The sequence below is a fragment of the Dysidea avara genome, chromosome 10 (genome assembly GCF_963678975.1).
Source record: "Dysidea avara chromosome 10, odDysAvar1.4, whole genome shotgun sequence".
NCBI lineage: Eukaryota > Metazoa > Porifera > Demospongiae > Dictyoceratida > Dysideidae > Dysidea > Dysidea avara.
The window spans coordinates 25160321-25183419 of NC_089281.1; the positions used below are offsets into that span (position 1 = coordinate 25160321).

The 23099-nt window shown below is 40.1% G+C and overlaps 1 protein-coding gene and 1 long non-coding RNA gene across 3 annotated transcripts in view; one reads left to right on the forward strand and one right to left on the reverse strand.

Annotated features, from left to right (window-relative positions):
* LOC136236603 (beta-TrCP-like) overlaps positions 1-23099 on the forward strand; it is a 38949-nt gene that overhangs the window by 11995 nt on the left and 3855 nt on the right. Inside the window, exons 5-8 of one of the 2 annotated variants that reach the window (XM_066026821.1) lie at positions 3927-4045; positions 7392-7497; positions 7884-8027; positions 8079-8197. In XM_066026821.1, the coding sequence (XP_065882893.1) occupies positions 3927-4045; positions 7392-7497; positions 7884-8027; positions 8079-8197 (488 nt within the window). The remainder of the gene's footprint in view (positions 1-3926; positions 4046-7391; positions 7498-7883; positions 8028-8078; positions 8198-23099) is intronic. The other variant, XM_066026822.1, reaches the window with a different exon arrangement.
* LOC136236949 (uncharacterized) lies at positions 13931-15180 on the reverse strand. The gene is made up of 5 exons (XR_010692253.1): positions 15113-15180; positions 14420-14485; positions 14244-14337; positions 14101-14148; positions 13931-14053 (listed from the first exon to the last, which is right to left on the reverse strand). It is a non-coding gene; the product is annotated as an uncharacterized lncRNA (long non-coding RNA).

The window sequence follows — 23099 nt, forward strand, 5'->3', positions numbered from 1 at the left end:
GAGTACCCAACATATAAGCTGCCCCTAGATACTTGGAGGACTGAGAATTTCTAATCACTTGATTGAGTGAGGATCTACCATAGGTATGCTGTCAAAGAGCACTCGTCACTGTCGTTTTGACTTGCCTGGGAATTTCCACCCAGCCTTACAAGAAGTCAAAAGTGGGTACAAGGTCTATTCTCACAAACAGCTAGGGCGAGCCAGTATCACATGGTACCTCATTTACATATAACCAGTGAAGGTCCCACCCCGACCTGTCCCCTTTCACTTTGTTTACCAAGCCAATCTAAAGACATGGTGCAATCTAATTCAGTAGTAGTCAACGGTGTGCCTCAGCAGTCTCTGTACCCTACATAAATGGAGAGATATGCGTTTGTGTAGACTTGATCATATCAAGACTCATACCCAGTCAAGAGACATACAGACCTCACCGATGGCTGGTAGACAGGCAAATGAGTGTTCTTGAAATTAGAGCTGAAAAGCACTTATTGGCATTTCTGATGCACAGGCATCCATACAAAAGACAACCTTCAGCCCAGGGTTAGAGTATAGTTTGTAGGAGTTTTTGGTCATGCTTTACGGATTAACTGGAGCCACTCAGACCTGTCAATGTGGCCCTGATGAAGTATTAGAATATCATGATAGTGGTGACAATTATGTAGATGACATTATCATATTTTCAGATGACATGGACTCCCACACAACAACTTAAGAAGCAGCCGGCTTCACACTAAAGGTATCCAAATGCCTTCTGGGTCAGAGTTCCATCACTCATCTAGGCTTTCAGTACTCTCTCTGTCCAAGGAGTCTCTCCATCTACAGTCAAGACTATAGTTGTTTGCAGAATAGCCGTCACCTAAGCCCCCCAAGGAACTCTGGTCCTTTTTATAGGACTTACCAATTTTTATAGGAATTTTGTCTGAGGTTTGCCAACATTTCCACTCCACTCAGTGATCTAACCAGCAATAAGACTTCATATTTACCTGGACAGCTTATTACCTTGCAGCAGTTCAAACTGAATGTGTATGACTTAAAAATAGCTTATCACTCAAGAAAAGATAACCTGTGTACCGACTCTTTGTCCAGACTACCAGTATCACTTGTAGCCTGAGAAAATGATAACCCTACAAGTATTTGTCAGCAACCTAACTCTAACTGAAGGACTCTGCATGAAACAAATTGGTGCAACAGGTGTGAAGGTGAAGATGAAGATGGGAACAAGAGACCAAGTAATTCACATGAACCAGATCCACCTACTGTTACTTACGGGTTAGGGTTTCCGTTCTTGCCTAACCTTTAGTACAAAGCCACAAACCCTACTATATCAAGGTAAAGTAAATACAGTATGGTTCATTTCCTGCCGCTATCATCATGACTAAGTGGTCACCAATTAAACTAGGATTAAGGATTCTAGGAAGTGTGGGCTAATTGTTATATGGGAACACTAGCTATATGTCAGCTATTTGAATGTTGACATGTGTGTCTGTAGTGCACTGCTATGCATTCATATTACATATATAATGCTTTTGCAGAGGAGGGCAGAAGCACTTCAGGCGCTACTTGAAAAATAATACCTTAATTGCATAGTTTAATCACATGAACCTCAATAGTCTCAATACAAAACTAGTGAATGGTGGTGATCGCTGATGATTGCTAGATATTTTGGTTGTGCTTCGTGTAAGGATTAAAATGGTGTATTTGTTTTGTAAAATCGCTTAGTTTTCTAGGCAAAACTAATGGAACAATATTTCACACATATAGCAATACTAGCGCTAGCAAGGTATTTATATTCTAATCCAAACAATGATGCCACACTTTGTTACATCGTCTACACATTTTAGTTTATCCAGAAACCGATGTTTTAGCATAATTTATTTTAACAGCGCTTAAACTGCTTCCGCCCTCCTCTGATGCTTTTGTATGGTTATTGTGTGTGAATCCCAGCACAATGAATAACTACAGCTCAGTTCATACATGCGTTTGTATGAAGGTGAGCATTTTAAAGTGTGTTATCACTAGCTAACAACCCTACAGCTACACTGCATAGCTTTTCGCTGCCAACTCTGCTAGATACTTCTGTAGCTACTGCATGTGCTCAATGCATGTATTATATATATATATCACATGCCAAATCATGAATAGTAAAGCTCTTCTCTTTAGCCACTTCACTGGATGCTACAAGGATTATAACAATAACGGTTGTTATCCACAACATAGACACCATACCTTGAAGGAGCACTGGGATGTCTGCCCTTGCATCTATCCTCCCAAAAGTGTATATCATGTAAATGCCACACTGCTTTTACTATTGCTGACTTTCATTTTTGGAATCCTTGCACGCCTAGTGTCTACCGCTACTGGAAAGATTATCCCGAAGTCTTAACACCATCTTTCTAATCGTCAGTTATCGTTGGTAGTCAACAGTTCCCGTACACATGTGCACTACAATAAGACTACCCTCTATATCTGTTGCTGCCTTCAAGCTAAATTTTTTGTCATTGTGTAATTCCATGGATGCAGCACTCTTTACATTGTTTAACTTTTCACAGCACCGACTCCAGTTACAATGTTGTAGATATTATGTGCCAGGACTATAATAAACAAAACTGCTGGGTTAAATAGTAATGAATGCTGTGGTATAGCCACAAAAGACTGTTGTATGATGATTGTATGGTGTTTCTAATGGAGGTATTGTTTACTTTGTACGTGGCTAAATAGGAAGCTAGTTTTTGGTTGAGTTTTCACTCTGAGCTACTGTACTTGGCTACAAAGTGTGGTGGCCAAAACTCACTTTTGAAAATAGTGTTGGTACCATGGCCCTAATCCCCCCTCCCCCAATTCCACTGCCCTGCATACTAATAAGGATGAGGTAGGGGTGTGGGAGAAGCCTGGGGATAAAGGAAGCAGGCTGTGGTAATATAGGTAGACAGACAGATTGTAATCATGACACTGGTTCCTTTCAATGACATGTGCCTTTAAACATAGACATCTTGATAACCCAAAGACACCTGCCCACAGTTATTACAACATACTGTAGGTGACCTATTATTGAATGAGGTTTATACTTTACTTCATAAATATCTCCAGGAAAGTAGTATCAACCTCAAATTTTCACCAGGAGGTACGTAGTGCCTTCCTCATAAAATATCTTATGTAAGTGATTCTGCTTGCTGTATGGATTTCTGCATATCTCAGTGTACAAATTATCGAACACCGGTACCAGTACCTATTATGGAATGCCCATTAATTTCCATTGACGGATATTTTACACCTTCTCTACTCTGGTGACCTCAGTGCAGTTATATCAACATGTTAACTGAAGTACCATGATACTGTAATGGAAGTATAGTTTTGATACAAACATGCACTTGTGAGTTGCAATGGCAAATTGTTGAGTCTTAAACGTGTACAGTAAAAAAATCAGCACATTACAAACAATAACACTGTCTTATCATCCTTATTTACAATAACTCCTTCTGTACTTCATGGAGACATCTTTCACTCAGGAAAACGATAAACAGTTGACCAATTTTGCCACTAAAATAATGTTTGAGTTGTAGTTCTTTCACAGTGATTCCTGCATTATTTTTCTTCATTTTGTCATCGGTGGTGATAAGTATCAAGACTGCTGTGATGTCCACACATAAACTCTAAAGGGTGGAAGGTTCATTAATGATAGGCTACACTACTGGAGTTCTCCTTATAAACACTTTACAAATACATGTGGAATAATATTGTGATAGGTACCGCGATTACACTAATGAGGTACATTAATTTTAGACCTCTCAAGTTTGATTATCTCTTTAATATGGCCAGTGGCCACTTTCACATCATCCCAGGGTACCCAGCAAAGGCTGAAAAACATTGTGTTGTGTTATATTGTTGGTATGGTTTTGAGGTAACTTATCTGTTTTGTTTACACACAGATATGGAAGAGAGACACGTTATTGTGTACCAAAATATTGCGGGGTCACACTGGCTCTGTACTTTGTTTACAATATGATGAGAATGTGATTGTTACTGGTTCCAGTGATTCTACTATTAGGTAATGTGTGTGTATGTGTGCGTGCGTGTGTGCACGCATTTGTATGTATATGCATGCATGTGCATGGTATATGTGTAATGTATGACGAAGAAGCCGTTTTGTAAATGGTACACATTAATTACAAGATATTCCCCCTAGCCCTGTACATAGCCTCCATGGCTAAACTAATAATTATCTTAAGTTTTCATATTATGGGGATACAATGAAGCGACCTGCATACATTCGTATGTATGTAGACCATGGGTAGACTAGTTAGTTTTGCATGACAGTTAGTTTTGCATAGCAAGACTAGTCCAGCAGGGTATTTGATATGGTTGTATGGCACTCCATTGGCCCAGTGTGATCACCAAATGATCCAAACATCCCATGGTGTCTGCTACAATTTTCTCAACACTAGTTCAGCTTTGTGACTAATGCACTTCAAACTTTAACTGATTGTGCCCCAGTGGCATACTACTGGTGGAGCAGTAGATGTCTGGATATCTCAGAGTTGAAAACTCTGTAGTCCAGGTGTAAAAGATTTTTAATTAATTCATTTCATGTGCATTACTTGCATACAGGAATGGCTAATTTCATGATATAGCACAAGCTTGTTCATCAACGGGGAGTGATGCCCCCCAATACGGTTCACATAGAACACAGCAGTTCTGTTGTCCATTTTCAGGAGGATGTGAAAGGTTCCACTTGTACTTCATGAATGCCTTTTCTGCAAATGTGGCTGCCAGTAGTTCCAGATAGTTTATGTGACTTTGTGCACTGCTTGTGACCACAGTTGAGTACCATCACAGACTGCTCCCCAACCCAGCATTGAGACATCTGTCTCCATCACCAAATTGGGGTCTTCGGAAAGTATGTTCTTCCTGTTCACTAGGGGTTGGTGGACCACCAACCCAGTTCCAATATGGCTTCCTGAGTCAGTGTGACCAGTGTCCTGTAGGAATGAGCCGTCTATAGCTGTTGATTTTTCAGATGCTGGAGCTCTCAGTACCACAGTGGAGCAGGAAATATGGCTGGCAATGTTGCTGTCAGCCTCTCTATTAGATTGATCAACTCCCATATTGAGAGGGATCCTTGCTCTTCTGCAAGCTTCCACAACCTGTGTTATTCTTTCTCCTGTCAACAGGATCTTCATTTCTTGGGAGTTTATTAGAAAACCTAGGTACTGGATTCTTTGGGTTGGCTGCAACTGGGTCTGTTGTTCTGTCTCTGGGAGAGAGGTGATCTGGCCTAGATGTTTCTCTAGCTCTGTCTTGGACTGTGCCATCACTATCATATCATCCAGGAACATTATAAGTCATATTCTTTGATAGCACAGATGCATCAACACTGGATTCAGTAGCTTGGTCAAGACATGGGGTGCACTGGTCAGGCCAAAAGGAAGGCACTGAAACTCGTACGCTTTGTCCCGCCATGGGAAGTCTGGTGACCCTCCCAGAATTTGCTTCTAAAAAGTATGCATCTTTCAGATCTATGGAGGCCATCCAGTTGTTGTTCTTCAGTAGGTCTCTTATCATACCCAGGCTTTCCGTTATGGAATGTGATCTCTCCATGACTGATTCAGTGGCCACTGGTCTGGATGAACCGTCTTTCTTGAGTACTGGCTGAGAAATTGGTCTGGGCAATTGGGAACCACCTTTATTGCTCTTTTTTTCAGTAGTTTCTGAATCTCCTCTTGCCTTGCCGGCTCTGAGGCCAAAGGTGGTGACTTCTGAGCTGGAGGTGACATCAGTTCTAGCTTGCATGTAGCCACTTACCACTTGCAGAACCCAGTAATCGGTTGTTATACAGTGCCAATTGCGGATACAGTGGGGAAGCCAGCTTTTTGGCGTAGGTAAATGAGATATACATGGGATAGGGGAAAGAAAATGATTAAAATTGTGTGTGTGTGAGTCAAATGTTTCATTGTCACTAATTGCTTGTCCTCCTGATCCCTTCCCTTGACTGCTGGTGATACGGCTTGGGGCGCACTGGATCCCTGCTGCCACATCTTTCAGGGGCACCCTTCTCTGAAAACGGTGCAAATCATTTGGTCGAATCTTTGTCCTGGAGTTTATACTTCTGGAGAGGGCCTCCACCTCATTTGCCTCTGGTAACTTTCTCCAACTCTTTTGCCTTCTCAATGCATTTAGTTGCCTTTTCCAGGAAACCTCCTTCAAACAGGGTTACCTTCTTCTCTTCCCTTCTCTTTGCTTTGTTCAGAGTCATCTGGAAGCGTGTTGGCAGAGTTGACCCATCCTCCTGCACTCCTGAGTGATAGAGTGTGAAACACCCCCAAGGAGGACCACAACTTTTAAGACATCTTCTTGCTTCACTATGGCCTTCTGGTCGAGCATGTCTGCCCATAGACAAGTTAAAGGACCTGCTATCTCCAAAATCTCCTCTTGGAGCTTTAAATATAGGGATTTTGCTGCTCCATAATGTGGATTCTTCCCTGATTTCTTAATCTGGTTGTTAATTTCCTCATCCAGTTTGGGAACACATAAAGGTGGACAGGCAGGTCTTGGAAAGTCCCTCTTGATGGCTTCTCATTCTTTAGGTACCAGACGCTGTAGAAAATGTTTCCCTAAAAAGGCATTGTTGGTTTTGCCTACCTCAAACGCATTCTCGTCCTTAACTGAGGGTCGAAATGAGAGAATTCCAGGGCTTCCAATTCATCTAGTAGATCAACCTTCCTCGTTATCCTTAGCCTCCACATCCTGGCCCTGCATACATGAAGAACCAGGCTGGCTCGATATCTATACAGAACCAGAGGAGGGCTGGAAGTTGTTCATACCTGCAACCCAGGGTGAAGAGGGGACTGGTCGCAAGGCAGGATAAGGAGCAAAGGGGTACTGAACTGGAAAGGCCAGCCACATCTCGCCACCAGTCAGAGTGCTGTTTGAGAGTGGATTTCCTCTGTTGCAAGGCTGCTCGGGTGTGAAGTTCTTCTCCATGTGACCATGTTCCTTCAATTTCTGAATCAGTAGACTCTTTGCCTCCTCATTGCTCAATATATCTACAACAAGTTTCTCCTTTTCCCCTTTCATTGTTTGGTGGCTAGCTGTGTTTGTGTTGCCAGATGCCATATTGTGAGCTACTGACCACACACAGCAAAAGAAAAGGCTGACTCAATAGTCACGTGCTACTGGATATGGAGCATACTTTCTAATTAGTTGGATAAGAACTACTAACTGCTGTAGTATTGTGTAGTAAAAGAGAAATACTGCAGCCAATCTCATGAAATATAATAGTCAAGTGGTTTCCACCATGAAGTTTTGTCAATGTTATTGTTAGCTACCATGTCTGTCTGTGTGTTTGTTACAGTGAGTTGCTATCAATACATATTCATGTAATGTCCATCTTTCAGAGTGTGGGATGTGAACACAGGTGCCATGTTGAACACACTGATACATCATAGTGAGGCTGTGCTCCACCTCAGGTTCAATACTAATACCATGGTCACCTGCTCAAAGGTATGCACATACATTTTTATGTGGTACAGTTGAACCCTACTACTCTGGACACCTTGACGCTTATCCTAGACTACCCTTAATATTGAAATGTCCTGATTTTAGAGATCTATTTAAAGTGATTCCACTGTACATCCGAGATATAACAAGACTTGCTTTAATCAAACCACAAGGTCACCTGTCTAACCAACCATCTTGATAACACTCAAACCAGTTGTTTTTTTATGCAGTGATCTGCCTAATTGCTAATGCATCTACCTGGTGTGCTAATTGAATTCACAAATGGTGACTCCATGTCCATAATGTACAGTATACAACAATACAAGTAGTTTCATGCTAACGGTGTACTAGGTAGTGTTGTGTTATATTCCTAGTGTGTTTGTTGTTAGGATCGTACTATAGTAGTATGGGGTATGAAGGCTCCTAGTGATATTGTGATGAGATGTGTTCTAGCTGGTCATCGAGCATCAGTGAATGTTGTGGACTTTGATGACAAGTACATCGTGTCAGCATCTGGTGACAGAACAATCAAGGTGTACCTGCGTACATGCTATTCACTATTGATGTGATATACCCATTCACAGGTTTGGAGAACATCAACTAGTGGGTTTGTGAGAACACTCATTGGTCATCGGAAAGGGATTGCCTCCATGCAGTATAGGGGACGCCATGTAGTGAGTGGATCCTCAGACCATACCATCAGGTAAGAATGGTTTGTATACAGGTGTGTGCATGTGCTTGCAAGTGCGTGCGTGTGTGCATGTGTGTGTGTGTGTACAATTGAGTGTCTTCTTGAAGTCTATAGTACTCTACAACAACCCTCTCTCCAAAGTCTCTGTCTTCCAATCATCAACTACAGCTAGTAACTGAGTCATATTAAGACTCATGGCAGTGAGGCGCGCGGCCAAGAAACTACGAAGCGCATGCCCAATTAAAAGACGCGGCCACTACTGTGAGTTATTTACATGTAGGGTCGGTTTTACAATATTAGCCCTGGATTATGCAACATCTCTCAATGGATTTGTATTGCGTTACGTAATAAAAAAATCTTTAGTCTTTTCTTGCGACCTTGCTAAAATAAAAAATATAGCCGTATTTAGACATATTTCACTTTATTTTGCTACCTTGTGTTACACGTATCGTCACGTTATACCAGTCATCTTACCCATGTTTATACTGGCCATCTAGGCCTGACATTATCTAATTCTGGTTGGCCCTATGCGTATTTTCTCCATTCAAACCTGTAATCCCTACAATAACTTTTAAAGACACGATGTGGACACAAGCCCTAATGTCTGACAAACAAGTTGTGAAAGCGTACGGACCCGTAAGTTCCTAGGAAAGACGTTTTAAGCAGAAATCTTTTAGAGTCCATTTAGTGCCACGCCCCATGCGAGCATTTACAATCGGCAGATGTCTTATAATCAAGGTGTGAAAGCGTGAATAACATACAGACACTAGGGAAGGTGTATAACTGAATCGTTAGTCAATACTCCATTTAGTGCCATGCACCACTTATGATACGACAAGAAATATTTTGCAAGTTGTGTGGAACTCATGTACACAATCACAAACCATGAACCACAGTCCAGACAAAACTTTGTTGCCCTACATTACGTACATAATGAAAGCCACAACACAAACTCCACCTTAAACTGATGGTGCTTTGTGGGAGTGTGAAACTGCCGTGGAAGTGTGAACTGCCATGACAGCTACAAACAAAAGAAATGAGGCAATTCTAATTGTGGATAAGATGGCTGCAAAATTCATGAAAATTTCTTGCGGTAAAGTAAACATGCAACAGTGCTATTACAACACATACAAAAATTTAATAAACATCAGTTTAACATCAAGTGATTATTTCTTGGATGTCTACATGATGGCACAAGATTAAGTGAGCCCTGTAAAAGAACAAGCAGGTACTTGTAACAAGGCACGAGGTACAGATCAATTGTGCGCATGCGTAAGGTGCGATGCAATTAGAATATACAGTTACAATGATTATGTGTGCATGATACAGAATCAGTGTGGTGTGTGCATGTGCAAGTTCTCAGTCTATATATACCACATCTCCCTTTCTTAAGTATATCGTCTGGGAAGTCTGATAGCTGTGCCAGTCATGGAACGAGTCCTGATCGGAGACCTTGGTGTTTGGGTCCAGCCACTGGGGAACCTTCAGGTGGAATGGTATGTGAATCTGGTGAATCAAATCTGAAATGATCATTGTCAGTATGTTAAGAATTCTCAAGTCTGGGTGCTAAGTGGTGTCGGTTTCTACGTTTTCTCCCAGTAGCTGTTTCCATGATGTAGGATCTAGGTGCAGTAGTCTTAGTGATTATCTGTCCAGGCTCTTGTTGCTTGCCTGTCCTCACCCACACTAAAGTATGTGGAGGTAGCTCAGACAGTGGTCTGGTGCAATGTCTACGATTGAACTGGGTTTGCTGCTTAGACTTGTAAGCACTATCAGCTTGTTGGAAAGCTTTCAAGTATGGCCAATCTGGTAATAGATGGGTATCTGGCTGTGGTATATTTGTAGCAATCTTATGGCCAAATAAGAGCTCTACTGGGCTGATTGAGCACCATGGTAGAGGTGTGGCACGATAACAGAGTAAAGCCAAGTATGGGTCTGAGGCACCAGTTAACAGAGCTTTGACAGTCTTTACAGTCCGTTCTGCTAGTCCATTGCTTTGAGGATATTGAGGACTGCTGGTTATGTGTTGGAAGTGGTATAAAGAGGAAAATTCCTTGAAAGCTGTTGAGTTAAATTGGGGTCCATTGTCGGAAAACAGTACTGATGGAATTCCGTGTCTAGCAAAGATGAACTTAAGTGCCTTGACTACACTGGCTGAGGTAGTTGACTGCAACTGACATACCTCTGGGTACCTGGAGAAATAGTCCACGACGGCCAGATAGTGGGTATTGTTAAGTTCAAAAAGGTCTGTAGCTACTCTATTCCAAGGACTATTTGGCAATGTTGAAGAGATGAGAGGTTCTTTGGGTGGTACATACATCTTCTGACAGTGAGAGCAGTGTTTCACAAAAGTTTCAACTGTCTGACTGACACCTGGCCACCAAACGGAAGATTTTATACGGAGGAGGCACCTTTGGATCCCTTGGTGGCCTTGGTGAATTTTGGCCAATGTCTCATTGTGTAACATTGGTGGGATCACAATGCGGCTGCCATATAGTAGGAGGTTGTCATACAAGCTAAGTTCTCCCCGAATAGCCCAATATGGTCTAAGGTCCTCTGAAATCTGATTCTTTTGGGGCCACCCTGACTGACAGTAAGTGATTATTTTACTTACAGTTGCATCATCAGCTTGTCCTTGGCGATAAGTATTCAGATGTGTCTCACTGGCTGGCAGGTGGGAGGACACTGCTTGTATGAAATACTCCACTTCTTGTTGTTGAGCCAAGGTGTTCTCATCAGGGGAATTCTGCAGTGGTGACCTGGATAACATATCAGTGGTATAAAGGTATTTACCGGGTACATGAACAACATCATAGTCAAACCTCATTAATCTGAGACGGAATCTTAATACCCTTGGTGGTAGGTTGTCTAGGTGATTGTAAGATAGTATTGGGACCAATGGTTTATGGTCGGTTTCTAGTACAATATGTTTCCCTAGAATGTAGCAGCTGAATTTTTCACAAGCCCATGTAAGTGCCAGAGCTTCCTTCTCAATTTGGGCGTAATGTGTTTCTGTGTCAGTCATTGCACGGGAGGCATATGCAACACGATGCCATGTTGAATTACTGGACTGAAGTAGGACCGCCCCAAGGCCGTACGAGGAGGCATCTGCTGATATCTTGGTGAGAGTTGGTCATAAAACTTGAGAATTGTTGGAGTGGTCAGTTCTGATATCAAATCGCTGAAAGATGTCTCTTGTTCAGGGCCCCACAGCCATGCATTCTTGGTGCTCAACAACTTCTGTAATGGGGCTGAGAGTTCAGCAACCTTTGGAGAAAATTTGCCTAATTGGTTTACTACCCCCATGAATCTCCTAAGCTCAGTGACATTTGTAGGTGGTGACATCTGCTTTATGGCAGATAATTTCTGTGGGTCGACAGAAATACCTTTGTCATTGATGACATGGCCAAGGAAGGTAATTGAAATCTTTGTAAACTCACACTTACTGGGATTTAGAGTGAGTCCAGCAGAGCGGGTCTTCTCTAAGACGTTTTTCAATCGACAATCGTGTTCTTCCATGTTAGTACCATACACTAAGATATCATCTAGATGACAGAGGACTCCTGGTAAACCTTCTAGAATCTTGCCCATTTGCTTCTGGAACACTTCTGGGGCACTAGAAATCCCAAAGGGGAGTTTGTTGAACCAGAAGCGCCCAAATGGTGTTATGAAAGTGGTGAGGGGTCTGCAACTAGTGGCCAGGGGTATCTGCCAAAATCCACTATTGGCATCAAGTTTTAAAAAGATTCTTGCTCCTGCTAGTTGTGCTAGGGTGTCATCTACATGAGGCATTGGGTGGATCTCACGAAGGACATTTTTGTTTAATGGCTTCATATCTACGCATATGTGTACATTTCCAGATTTCTTCTGAACAACCACCATCCCAGCACACCAGTCAGTTGGTTGGCTCACTTTACTGATCACACCTGTGGCTTCCATCTGTTGGAGTTCATGTTCCAATTTATCATGTAAAGGAATGGGAATTCGGCGTGCAGTGCTAAGGGCAAAGGGCTTGGCCTCATGTTGGAGTTTGATCTCATATTCTGTCTTCATTGTCCCCAACCCCTAAAACAGGTCTGGAAATTGTGATGGAATGGTAGAGGTAGTGCTCAGATTGTCCAATCTTGAGAGGATATTCAGAGCTAGAATTGCCGGTAGTCCAAGTAAATTCTGGTTGAGTGATTGAACAATGTAAACGTGATGTCGGATACTGCGTTGCTTGTATGTTAGCTGGACTGTAATATGCCCCAGTACATCTAAAGGTTGCTTACTTGGTCCACACAGTATCTTACCAGGGCGTTGAAGTTTAGGGTGGCCGATTGCCATTTACACTTCCTTAGATATGGCTGTGACATCTGCTTATGTGTCAATTTTGAAAACCACTTCTTTTCCATTGACTGTGGCACGAATGTGCCAAGCGGTGGTTGTTGTGGACTGGTGGGAGACTGCATCCAGAAATTGAGGTGTGGAATCTGACGTCTCAGTTGTGTCATCAGAAGGTGTCTCCTCTGAGACTGTTGCCATTGTCTTAGAGAAACAGAACTTGCCAAAATGGCCATGGCGGTGGCATTTATAACAGATAGTGTCCTTGGCTGGGCACTGGTTCTTGAGGTGACTCTTACCACAACGTGAACACTTAGGTAATGAACCTCTGTTGAATGGCCGACCTGAAGGCCGTTTTCCCATGTAATCTAATGAAGAGTCCTCTCCCTTTCTCAGGATTTGTTGCTGTTCTCTGACTGCATCTCTTTGTCGAATCAGTTTTTTGGCTTTGTCTAATGTCAATGTTTCATCAGTTTGCAGTCTCTCTGACAAGGCCAAATCACGGATTCCTACCACCAATCGGTCTCTAATCATTTCATTCCTCATCTCACCATACTGACAGTCCTCTGAAAGCTGATATAGGTTAGTAATAAAGTGTTCCACTGTTTCGCCTTCTTCTTGTCCACGTCTATTGAAGCGTGCCCGCTCAAAAATTACGTTCTTGCGGACTTTAAAATGCCGTCGAATTTTGCCAGTACCTCGGAATACTTCTTTCTGTTATCTTCTGTTATGTTGGTCGAAGTTAAAATGTCGTCAGCTTCTTCCCCCAAACAATAGAGAAGTGTACTAACTTGCCGGACTTCGTCCTCCTTGTCTAGACCCGACACTACACGGAACTGTTTGAAACGGCATCGCCACTTGGGCCATTCATCAGGTTCATTGAAGCAGAATGTAGGGGGAGGTTGAAGCGATGCATTATAGCTATTAGCCATATTCCACTCCTGCCACCATGTAACAAGGCACGAGGTACAGATCAATTGTGCGCATGCGTAAGGTGCGATACAATTAGAATATACAGTTACAATGATTATATGTGCATGATACAGAATCAGTGTGGTGTATGCATGTGCAAGTTCTCAGTCTATATATACCACAGCACTGATAAAAAAATTATATTCAAGGCTAAGTGAATCTGGTGTACCAGAGGTAACGTAAATGTGTTTTGGTGCCCAAGTATGTAAACATGAACACAAGGAGACCTGTCAAACAACAAGTGGCCACCAAACAGAATGTACAACATGGTAAATATATTTTTTATCTATACAACAGGAATTCAGGATTGCAACTGTACCAATTCCCACTTTTAAGCTAAGCGAATACCTGATAATATTGTTTAACACATTTTACAACCAATACCTGATCTTAAGTAGCATTAAGTTACACTTGTGCATAAAAGTACAACTTATAAGCAATTGCTGTGAGCTTGTGCACATACCTTAAGTCAAAGCTGCTAATCAGACAACTAGCCAATTATCACTAGGGCTGGGCTTGTGGTCACCACAAAACACAACTTGCTTGGTAATCTGACAACACAAGAGACCAGTCCTGTAAAACAACAAGCAAGCATTTTTTCCTGGTCAAACGTGACTTACCATGACTACATCCGACTGCTAGTACGTGAACTGCTATGACCAGATGGCCTGCAAAACTGACAGTGTCATTAATACGTACAATACACCAAAAAATCTGGGTACTAGGAAAACATTAATACTATACGCACAACACGTAAACTGACCTGGGTATTAGTTTGTTACCATCATATGAGATAGTACAATATCAACTAATTATGTAGAAATTCATGACACCTTTTGACGTCACAATATTGAGCACTACAAAAAGAACACACAATATAATTCCTCGAGTTCCGTATGTAAACTGATATGAAATTCACAATACTAATAAGGGTCCTACCTGGTCCAGAGTTAAGTATCACAGCCACATCCACTGTTAGTGGGTGAATCACTATGACTAGATTGCCTGTAAAAACAGGCATTAAATGCAATACACTTAAATTTGTCACTTTATACACAAAATAAACATTTGGGGATATTATTCGTTTAAACAGTTGACATTGTTACACAGAAACCTGAATAGACAGGCATATCAAGAAGTTGCGGACATTTGCTATACTTTTGTACACGGCAAAAATACCAGCTGGAACAGCATGACACGTGATGATATCTCAGATTCCGAACCAGATTCGGAAATAGCAGTGAATAGCGATTAAGATGAGCTATAGCAGAAGGAAATCAGAGGACATTTAAGCTCATTATTTTAAGGTTGAAAATCACTTACTTTTTCTATGGCAAATTGAATACCGGATATTTGGAAAGGAATGCTCTGATCTACTTCGATGTCTTGACAGCCATTATTAACCTTCACTACATTAGTGTTACAATGAAACAAAAGCACTGTGAATTAGTTCTGCGGGTTAGTTTGTGAAAATTACAGTGTTCCATGATTAAGCAAAATAATGTCCGTGCCATGCAGCAAACTTCTTCATATGTTTCACTGTACATAACTTCAGTAATTTAGACCAGGGCATGTGAATGGGTATACTTTTTCATACAAACATCGATATCTGACACAGATTCGCTTACTGACTTTTCACCTGCAGCCAAAATTCCAAGACTTCTGATGATGATGTAAGTGGCAAATGATAAGATAGCCATGGTTTTTTTGGTAATTGGTCCGTACACCTTGTCAACAATCTCGCCATGAGATAATACGAGCTAGTGGAACCACTAGGAGTTTTCGCCTGTCGGGTCTCTAAAATACCGTAAACGGGGTTAATCAGTGTGTGTCGATGTTGATCTAATCCTCGATCTAATCAGTTTCGTTAACCTCCACTCAACGGTGTACAGCCTCTGCATTAAAGTACATCTCGCCATGAAATGAAATCCAGTTACAATAAGACTTAATGTTGATTACTCAGTCTCGTTACTTCTCTCTCACTCTCCTTTTTAGACTGCCATTTTAAACAACATTTGTTCAATTTTAATTGAAACCGTGTATCACGTGTGTCCACTTGGGGTGTTGCAGGGACATTCCAAGGGACTTCCCCTAAATAGATCACGTGATAATTGTCAGTCTTGTGTGTTAGTTGTCCTTAGTCATGGCTCAGCAATGCGGTACGTGTGTACTATAGCCTAGCTATAGGATTGTTTGTGTGCTGCTGATTTTTTGTGTGATGATGCATAATATGGTCGCATAGAACTCGTGATGGCAGGGCAAATTCCCGCCCCTAGCTATGCCTATGGCATTAACTAGCTTTTTCTATAGCTACTCTATTATGTGGCTGATACATCAGGGGCACCAGAGTAAGGTGAAAGTGGTAGCTAAGGCTAAGTCAACTGGTCTATATAGTCTGGGCCTCTGGGGCATACTCCCTCAGAAAAATTTAACTAAGTGTAATGCAACTTTTAGTCCTTCAGTGACTAAATTTGCTTCATCAAGTTTGAAAGTTTGTTTAATTCCAGTCTAAAAGGCTCGGATCTCAATGCACTGGTTGTATCTACTGTACCGGCTCTGATGCCCTATATGTACATTGTCCAAAAGATGGTTAGAGTCCCATATTAAAGTGAACTCTTGTTATATGCTTGCATGGACTCTTGATAATATTGATTATATGTATTTAGCTTTCAGGTTGCGTATACAAGGTATTCTTTCATCTGCCGGTATAAATTGCTATTCCATGCACTATGAGGCCTGGGAAATGTAAGGCTCTAGCTCCACACTAAGAATCAAATTATATAATGTTCAACGCAATGATAAGATAATTGCCAGAGCAGAGTTCATGATTATTGTATCAGCAAAGAGTTTTGAATATTAATTGAGATGTTTTATTTAAGTGCATTTTACTGCTCCTCCTATAATTATTGAATTATCTGATATCTTGTTGGTTTCCCTCCATCCTCTTTACTGATCCCTCTTTATTGATTCTATATGACTAGAAAATCTGTACACCTTGTCAATCCTGTTACAACAGTTGATCTAATTATTATGATGATGTAGTTATTGAGACGAGGAGATGCATAGTGTTTCCCTACAGTGCCACAACACACAAACACTTGAAATGTAATCTGAGACTTACGAGTATATAGCTGCAGTGAACTAAGTAAGATCACTATAGCTGCTGGTAAGCATTGCATCATATTACCATCCATCAGTGCTTGTGCAGTAAATTGTGTGCATTATGAATTCAGTCAAAATTATGCATAGCTAGCTGTGTAGTAATTTTTTAGGCACCCAGTTACAGCTTAAGTTTGAGCATAAGATGCCTGAAGTATTTACCGCAGATATATTTTGTAAATAATATTATAAAAAAGATAAATATACTCTAATAGAACAGTCTATAGCCAGCTGTGTAGTAATTGTGAATTAATTAGGCACTTGCTATAATTATGAGCATAATCTAAAGCGTTTACCACAGATATGAGATATTGTAAAATTTTGTAAATAGTAAATGAATGCCACAGTAAACATAGATTTATAGAACAGTCTGTCTATTCTACACTGTAAATTCATACTTCCAAATTTACAGTGTGAACAGTCTGTAATGTGCATGCCTTTGTCAAACAAGATGACAGGTGCACATGTTTGACTCTCCAAGGTAATAATATTATTGCTAATTTCCAAATATCAGTCATCTAAATGTTACCATTTTAACAATTTTGTTGTTCCCCCAGTGAGACTATCACTATAACAAAAATGAGTGATATCCACCCCAAAAACACCTTCGCTGTAAAAAAAAGGTGCGTCCAAGAAACTACAAGTACCTGTAATCCAATGTAATTAAAAACAGCTTGGAAAGACTTCATGAAAGTAAAATAACTAGTAACTTAAAGGGCTGATATCTGGAGCAGCCAAGAATCAATCTTAATCCAACTATTTATACTAAAAATTTTAATGCATTGGCTGTAAAAAAGTGCATCCATGAAAGTAACTGGCAATTGAAATAGCTGATATCTGAAGTGGCCAAGATTGAATGCTGATATACAACTAATTGGAATTAACAAAAAGTTTAACATTGAACCTTTATCTTTCAGCTGTGTTCTATATTCACTCTTGCTGCATCATAAATTGATTTCTTTTAACTCTAATTGGCTGGTAATTTGGCCACCTTTTTTTTGCTCTATACACTGAATATTAAAAAAGGTGACCAAATTACCAGCCAATTAGAGTTAAAAGAAATCAATGTATGATGCAGCAAGAGTGAATGTAGAACACATGTACAGCTGAAAGATAAAGGTTCGATGTTAAACTTTTTGTTAATTCTAATTAGTTGTATATCAGCATTCATTCTTGGCCACTTCAGATATCAGCTATTTCAATTACCAGTTACTTTCATGGGTGCACTTTTTTACAGCAATTCAAGGTGTTCTTGCATGGATTAAAAATTTTTAGTATAAATAGTTGGATGAAGATTGATTCTTGGCCGCTCCAGATATCAGCTCTTTAAGTTACCATTTATTTTTACTTTCATGAAGTCTTTCCGAGTTGTTTTTAATTACATTGGATTACAGGTACTTGTAGTTTCTTGGATGCACCTTTTTTTTACAGCGAAGGTGTTTTTGGGGTGGTAAGACTTACGAGGAAGGAAAACCATGTTGGCAAGATAAAAAAATAAACAAATACTCTACCATAGCCTCCACAGCAAGACTAATCATACAGCACAATAGTACTGTATAGTAGGGACCACAAAGGAGTAGACGTGGCCCACGAAATAGTATCACCCAAAAAACAGCCTCAATTTCCCCTGATGACAATGAGGCAGTATTGGTCAGGTAAAACTAAGTCCAAACAAATTTTAGATCGACCCGAAATGCTTTCAACAAATTGCTACAGAAGTTTAAAAAAAACATTTTAACGGAATTTTCTAGTGACTGACTGACTGAGTAAGTAATTGACGCCTTCAGACAAGCGTAACTTGATAACGGCTAAGGCTACGGGCTTGATTTTTTCACTGTTTGACGTCGCTTCGGCCCGACAGGTGCCTTTTGGCATACCGCAGTATGTACAATGCTTTCTTTGTGGACTTACCAGTGTCCTCCTTTGTGTCCCATTCATCTTTGCTGACAGCGAAAAGTGTCGATTTGGCGATAGCACGTGATGGCTTCCCTTTGCAACAGAAATCGTCTGTATTTGTCATGGTGACTATTTTGATAGCAGAGGTGCTTTTCAAACAGTTCTTGGTTGGTACTGCTGTGTAACAGGTTGAACATAGCCAACAACAAAACGTAATGGATACTTCACTTTTCAGATGATAATTGATATAACCAGGGCGCGTGACACCATTTCTTTCAGTATGCATGGATTGCAGAGGTGCTTTTCGAACAGTTCTTGATTCGAAATGCTGTGTAACAGAGCTGACAATGTAGTGTAATGGATACTTCACTTTTCAGACAATAATTGGGACGCGTGGTGCCATTTCAGATGCAGTATGCATGGGTTCACCATTATTTACAAAAAAAAGTTAACAAACAAGTACACAGAAAAATTTGGAATTTTCAACTAGAGTAGGGACCATAGCACATTGATAAAAAGTACTGAAACAAGCTGGAGTAGTGCACGATATTAAATCACAGTAAAACAAATTGAAGTGTCCCTACTGTGCTCAAGATACCATAATGGAAATGCACAGTAGGGATATAACACTTCTTAATATTGTTTTACTGTGATTTAATATCGTGCACTACTCCAGCTTGTTTCAGTACTTTTTATTGATGTGCTATGGTCCCTACTCTAGTTGAAAATTCCAAATTTTCTGTGTACTTGTTTCCAATAGATAGGTATTTTACCTTCACTTCTTAACATTATAGAAAGTGGAATATTTGTTTCAGTAGCTGCTTCTTCTTTCAACACTCTGGGGAAAATCTTATCTGGTCCATTACAAAACTTTAAATGTAATAATATTGCTTGTACAATGCCTGCATTATTTGTGATGCTGTTGAGACTAGCTGCAAACTCCCAGTCTTGACACTCAGGAATATTATCCAAAGATTCTCTGGTGAACACATTAGTAAAAACTTGTTCAACATTTCTACTTTCTTTTCATCAGTTACTGCTTCAGTGACATCAAGTGACTTGTCAAGCAATGTAAGAATAGAGGTTTTGACTTTAACTTTAGAGTTGTACAAAATGCCAAAAAGCTTTAGAGTTGTTCTTTGCATCTCAGGCAACTTTCATCCCAAATTTAGATCTTAAGGCATGAGTTAGGCTTCTAATAGAATTTCTCATCCAAGTAAACCAAGGTGGTTACCAGTTTTATGGTACCTTTTCCATAATATTTCGTTTTTATAGATTAATTACTTTATTACGTACTTAATGATTAATATATGTTAATTTTCTGCCTTTTGATTTATGGTGCCTCGGGATAGAGCAATCCATGGTAGTCTTATGATGTTGTATTAAAAGTTTTTAAAATTGATTAAATCTCGTAATTCTGTCATCCAAGTAGTTTCATTAAGGAGGGTTTTAAGTTTGATGTAACCCCGTATTGAAATTGTGGGCTGGTTCATTGTTTAACTGATTGATATTGTTAGAATGCATAAGAGAGAAATATTTCGCTAGACCTCCAGGCCCAGAAAAATAGTTGTTGGATTGTACCATTTTCTCTTTATTGGTAAGAACTACATGGAGGGACGAGCTTGGCCTGAAACGTGTTGGCATATTAACATGCTGGAATAGAATATATTCTTGCACCTTATCATAAAATTCCTGTTTATAAGAATTACCAGAGAAATCTTAATCACTTCAGTCAATGCCAGGCAAACTAAACTCACCAGCTGTCAATAGAATATGGTAGTCTTGTCTCTTTATGACCTCCTCATATTTTAGATGTACTATCATTTGGATTAGTAGATGATGGATTGTTCTAGAGCATTTTATTAGAATTCCTAAAAAAGCGTTCTATTAATGAAGTCAAATAAAACAATACAATTTGTCTTCAATAATCATCATTGTGTCTGTAGATAAGAAGAAATGTGGGTAAAACAAACCCCAATTCCAGCCCTTATAACTGGCTTTGGAGTACAAAAAGAAATGAAACCCACACAAAAACAGCCAAGCTATGAAAAATGGGTGCAGCTAGGTGAAAAAAGTTGTGAAATCAAAGGTGGCAGCCAAGAAATGGTTGCAATGATGTTAATGCTGATAGACTACGTAGTTTAGTAATGGCTGTGTGCATTGTTAATGTTTATTGCAATAATCAACAGTACGGTAGTATATTGTTAATTCTTGATAGTACTGTTTAAGTAGGAATCACCCCTAAAATTCCTCCTTTAAAAATCATCCTAGAAACATCTTATGTGACACAGATCACCTATATTAGACCATCTAACATCAAATACAGCATTAACTACAAACACTTACAGGCGGCTTTTTAAAAAATTGCTGAAACTTTGAAATTTTGTCTGCCTGCCTTGTCTGCCTTGCCTACCTGCCTGCCTGCCTGCCTGCCTGCCTGCCTGCCTGCCTGCCTGCCTGCCTGCCTGCCTGCCTGCCTGTCTGCCTGCCTGCCTGCCTGCCTGCCTGCCTGCCTGCCTGCCTGCCTGCCTGATGCGTTCAGTCAAGCGTAGCAGAAAATTGGCTACAGCTACAGCCTTACTTCTTTCACGAAAATGCTTAGAATTTCATGGAGATGAAACCTTTAGTATTTTAAATATCGTACAATGTATGCGCTATTGTCTTACTGATTTTCCTTTGGTCCTTCTTTATCGTGGCCATCGCTCATCAGTAGGGCTTCCATAATCATACTGGTACATTACGCAGTAATATATTGGAATACACGTGTTATCGTACCAAACTTTTAGAATATGTTTGTGATTTAGACGTTTGGTTTATACAGGACCTATCGTACGTCGTCGACAAAATACACGCGTAAGACATCTTGTTTAGTATTAGTGTGTTTATTGTTAGCAAAGTTAAGTGGATAGGTTTAACTGCTTACATTTCTAAACGCTTTTCTTTGTGACTAACACATTCTTCGCTATTACAGTATTAGCTAGTCTTGCTAAATCCTGTTGTTACATAATTGTGTGTGAAAAAATACATTTGAAGGGTTTTATTATCATTATTGCTTTGTGTGTTTTTTCTGAGGTAATATTCGGAGCGATAATGCCTTCAAAGGAAGCGGCACGGAGGAATAGAAGGAAAACTAAAAATAAGGCCTATTATGAAGCTCACAAAGATGACATACTCTTAAATAAAAAGGAAAACTATAGCAGTGAAGACATGAATATTACAAGCATGTGACAGGTTCATGTATGAAATCCGCTGAAAGCACCAAAGCATCATATGACAAAGATGTGGAGAAATCTCGTAAAAATACAGCTGACCATTCTAGAGCATGCTACTATAAACATTTGGAAAAATCCTGGGAAGACACAGCTGAACACTCTAAAATGTGGACATGTTACTACACGTCATAACGTAGCCCAGTTTCTTTTGTGAGCGACGCCCACTCACGTAAATTACTGTCTGTAGACATGTGGTAGCCATGCCCATTCATTAGTCTGTAGGTATGCACGAATCCACATACATTGTTGTCTGCAGGCTTTTGTAGAGCCACGCCCATCGATCATTTGTTATTGTATGAGTCATAATCTAGTACAATAGTGCTGTGATTAACTCTTAAAATATTGCGATTGGTTTTGTGAAAAGCAGGCTATTTAGTGGTCATGAGCTTGCAAAAAAACTTCACAAACAAGTATTAGGAACTTTAAATTAGAGTAGGGACAGTGTATAGTGCTGCAATAAAAAGTACTGAAACAAGCTGGATCAGAGTAGTACGTAATGTCCAAATACTGTAAAACAATCAGAAGTGAATATCCTTACTGTGCATTGAGTGTAGCACAGTAGGGATATTCACTTCTTATTGTTTTACAGTATTTGGACATTACGTACTACTCCGATCCAGCTTGTTTCAGTACTTTTTATTGCACCATTATACACTGTCCCTACTCTAATTTAAAATTCCTAATTTTTTCTTATACTTTTACAATATTGCTATTGCTGTATTGCAATATACTGCAGAGTTGTGGATAATTATTTAATATCAAAGGCACCAGAAAGTAATAATTGACGATTTAGCGATGACCAGAAGCTAAATCCTGAATGTATATTATAGAACTTTGCGTGGGCAAGATCAAAGGAAAAAGTGTACTTTAAATTTCATAAAGTACACTCTCAGCCGGCCAACTGCTTCATCGACCACAATGAGTGCTATTTCAATGAATAAAGCGCTCTTTGCGGTGCAATAAAGCACTCTTTGTGGGCAATAAAGCACAGTTGCCCACGTGCCTTAGTGTAGGCTAATAGCCTACGGGGCTCGCGCCAGTACGACTAATCACCCAAGCCGGTGAAGGCTGATAGCCTCGCCGCGCTGAGTGATCAATCACCCCAGCCAATACAAGTTCTACCACTGGATTGCTTTTATAGACATACCTAAATGCTTCGATGATGGGTGGGAGAAGGTAACATTGCTGTTACATTTGTTAATGTAAACGGACAAGTCCTGGAGATATCACGGAAATACTCCACCATGTGACTCACAATAGAATTTTACGTCTTAATGGATAGCAATAATTAT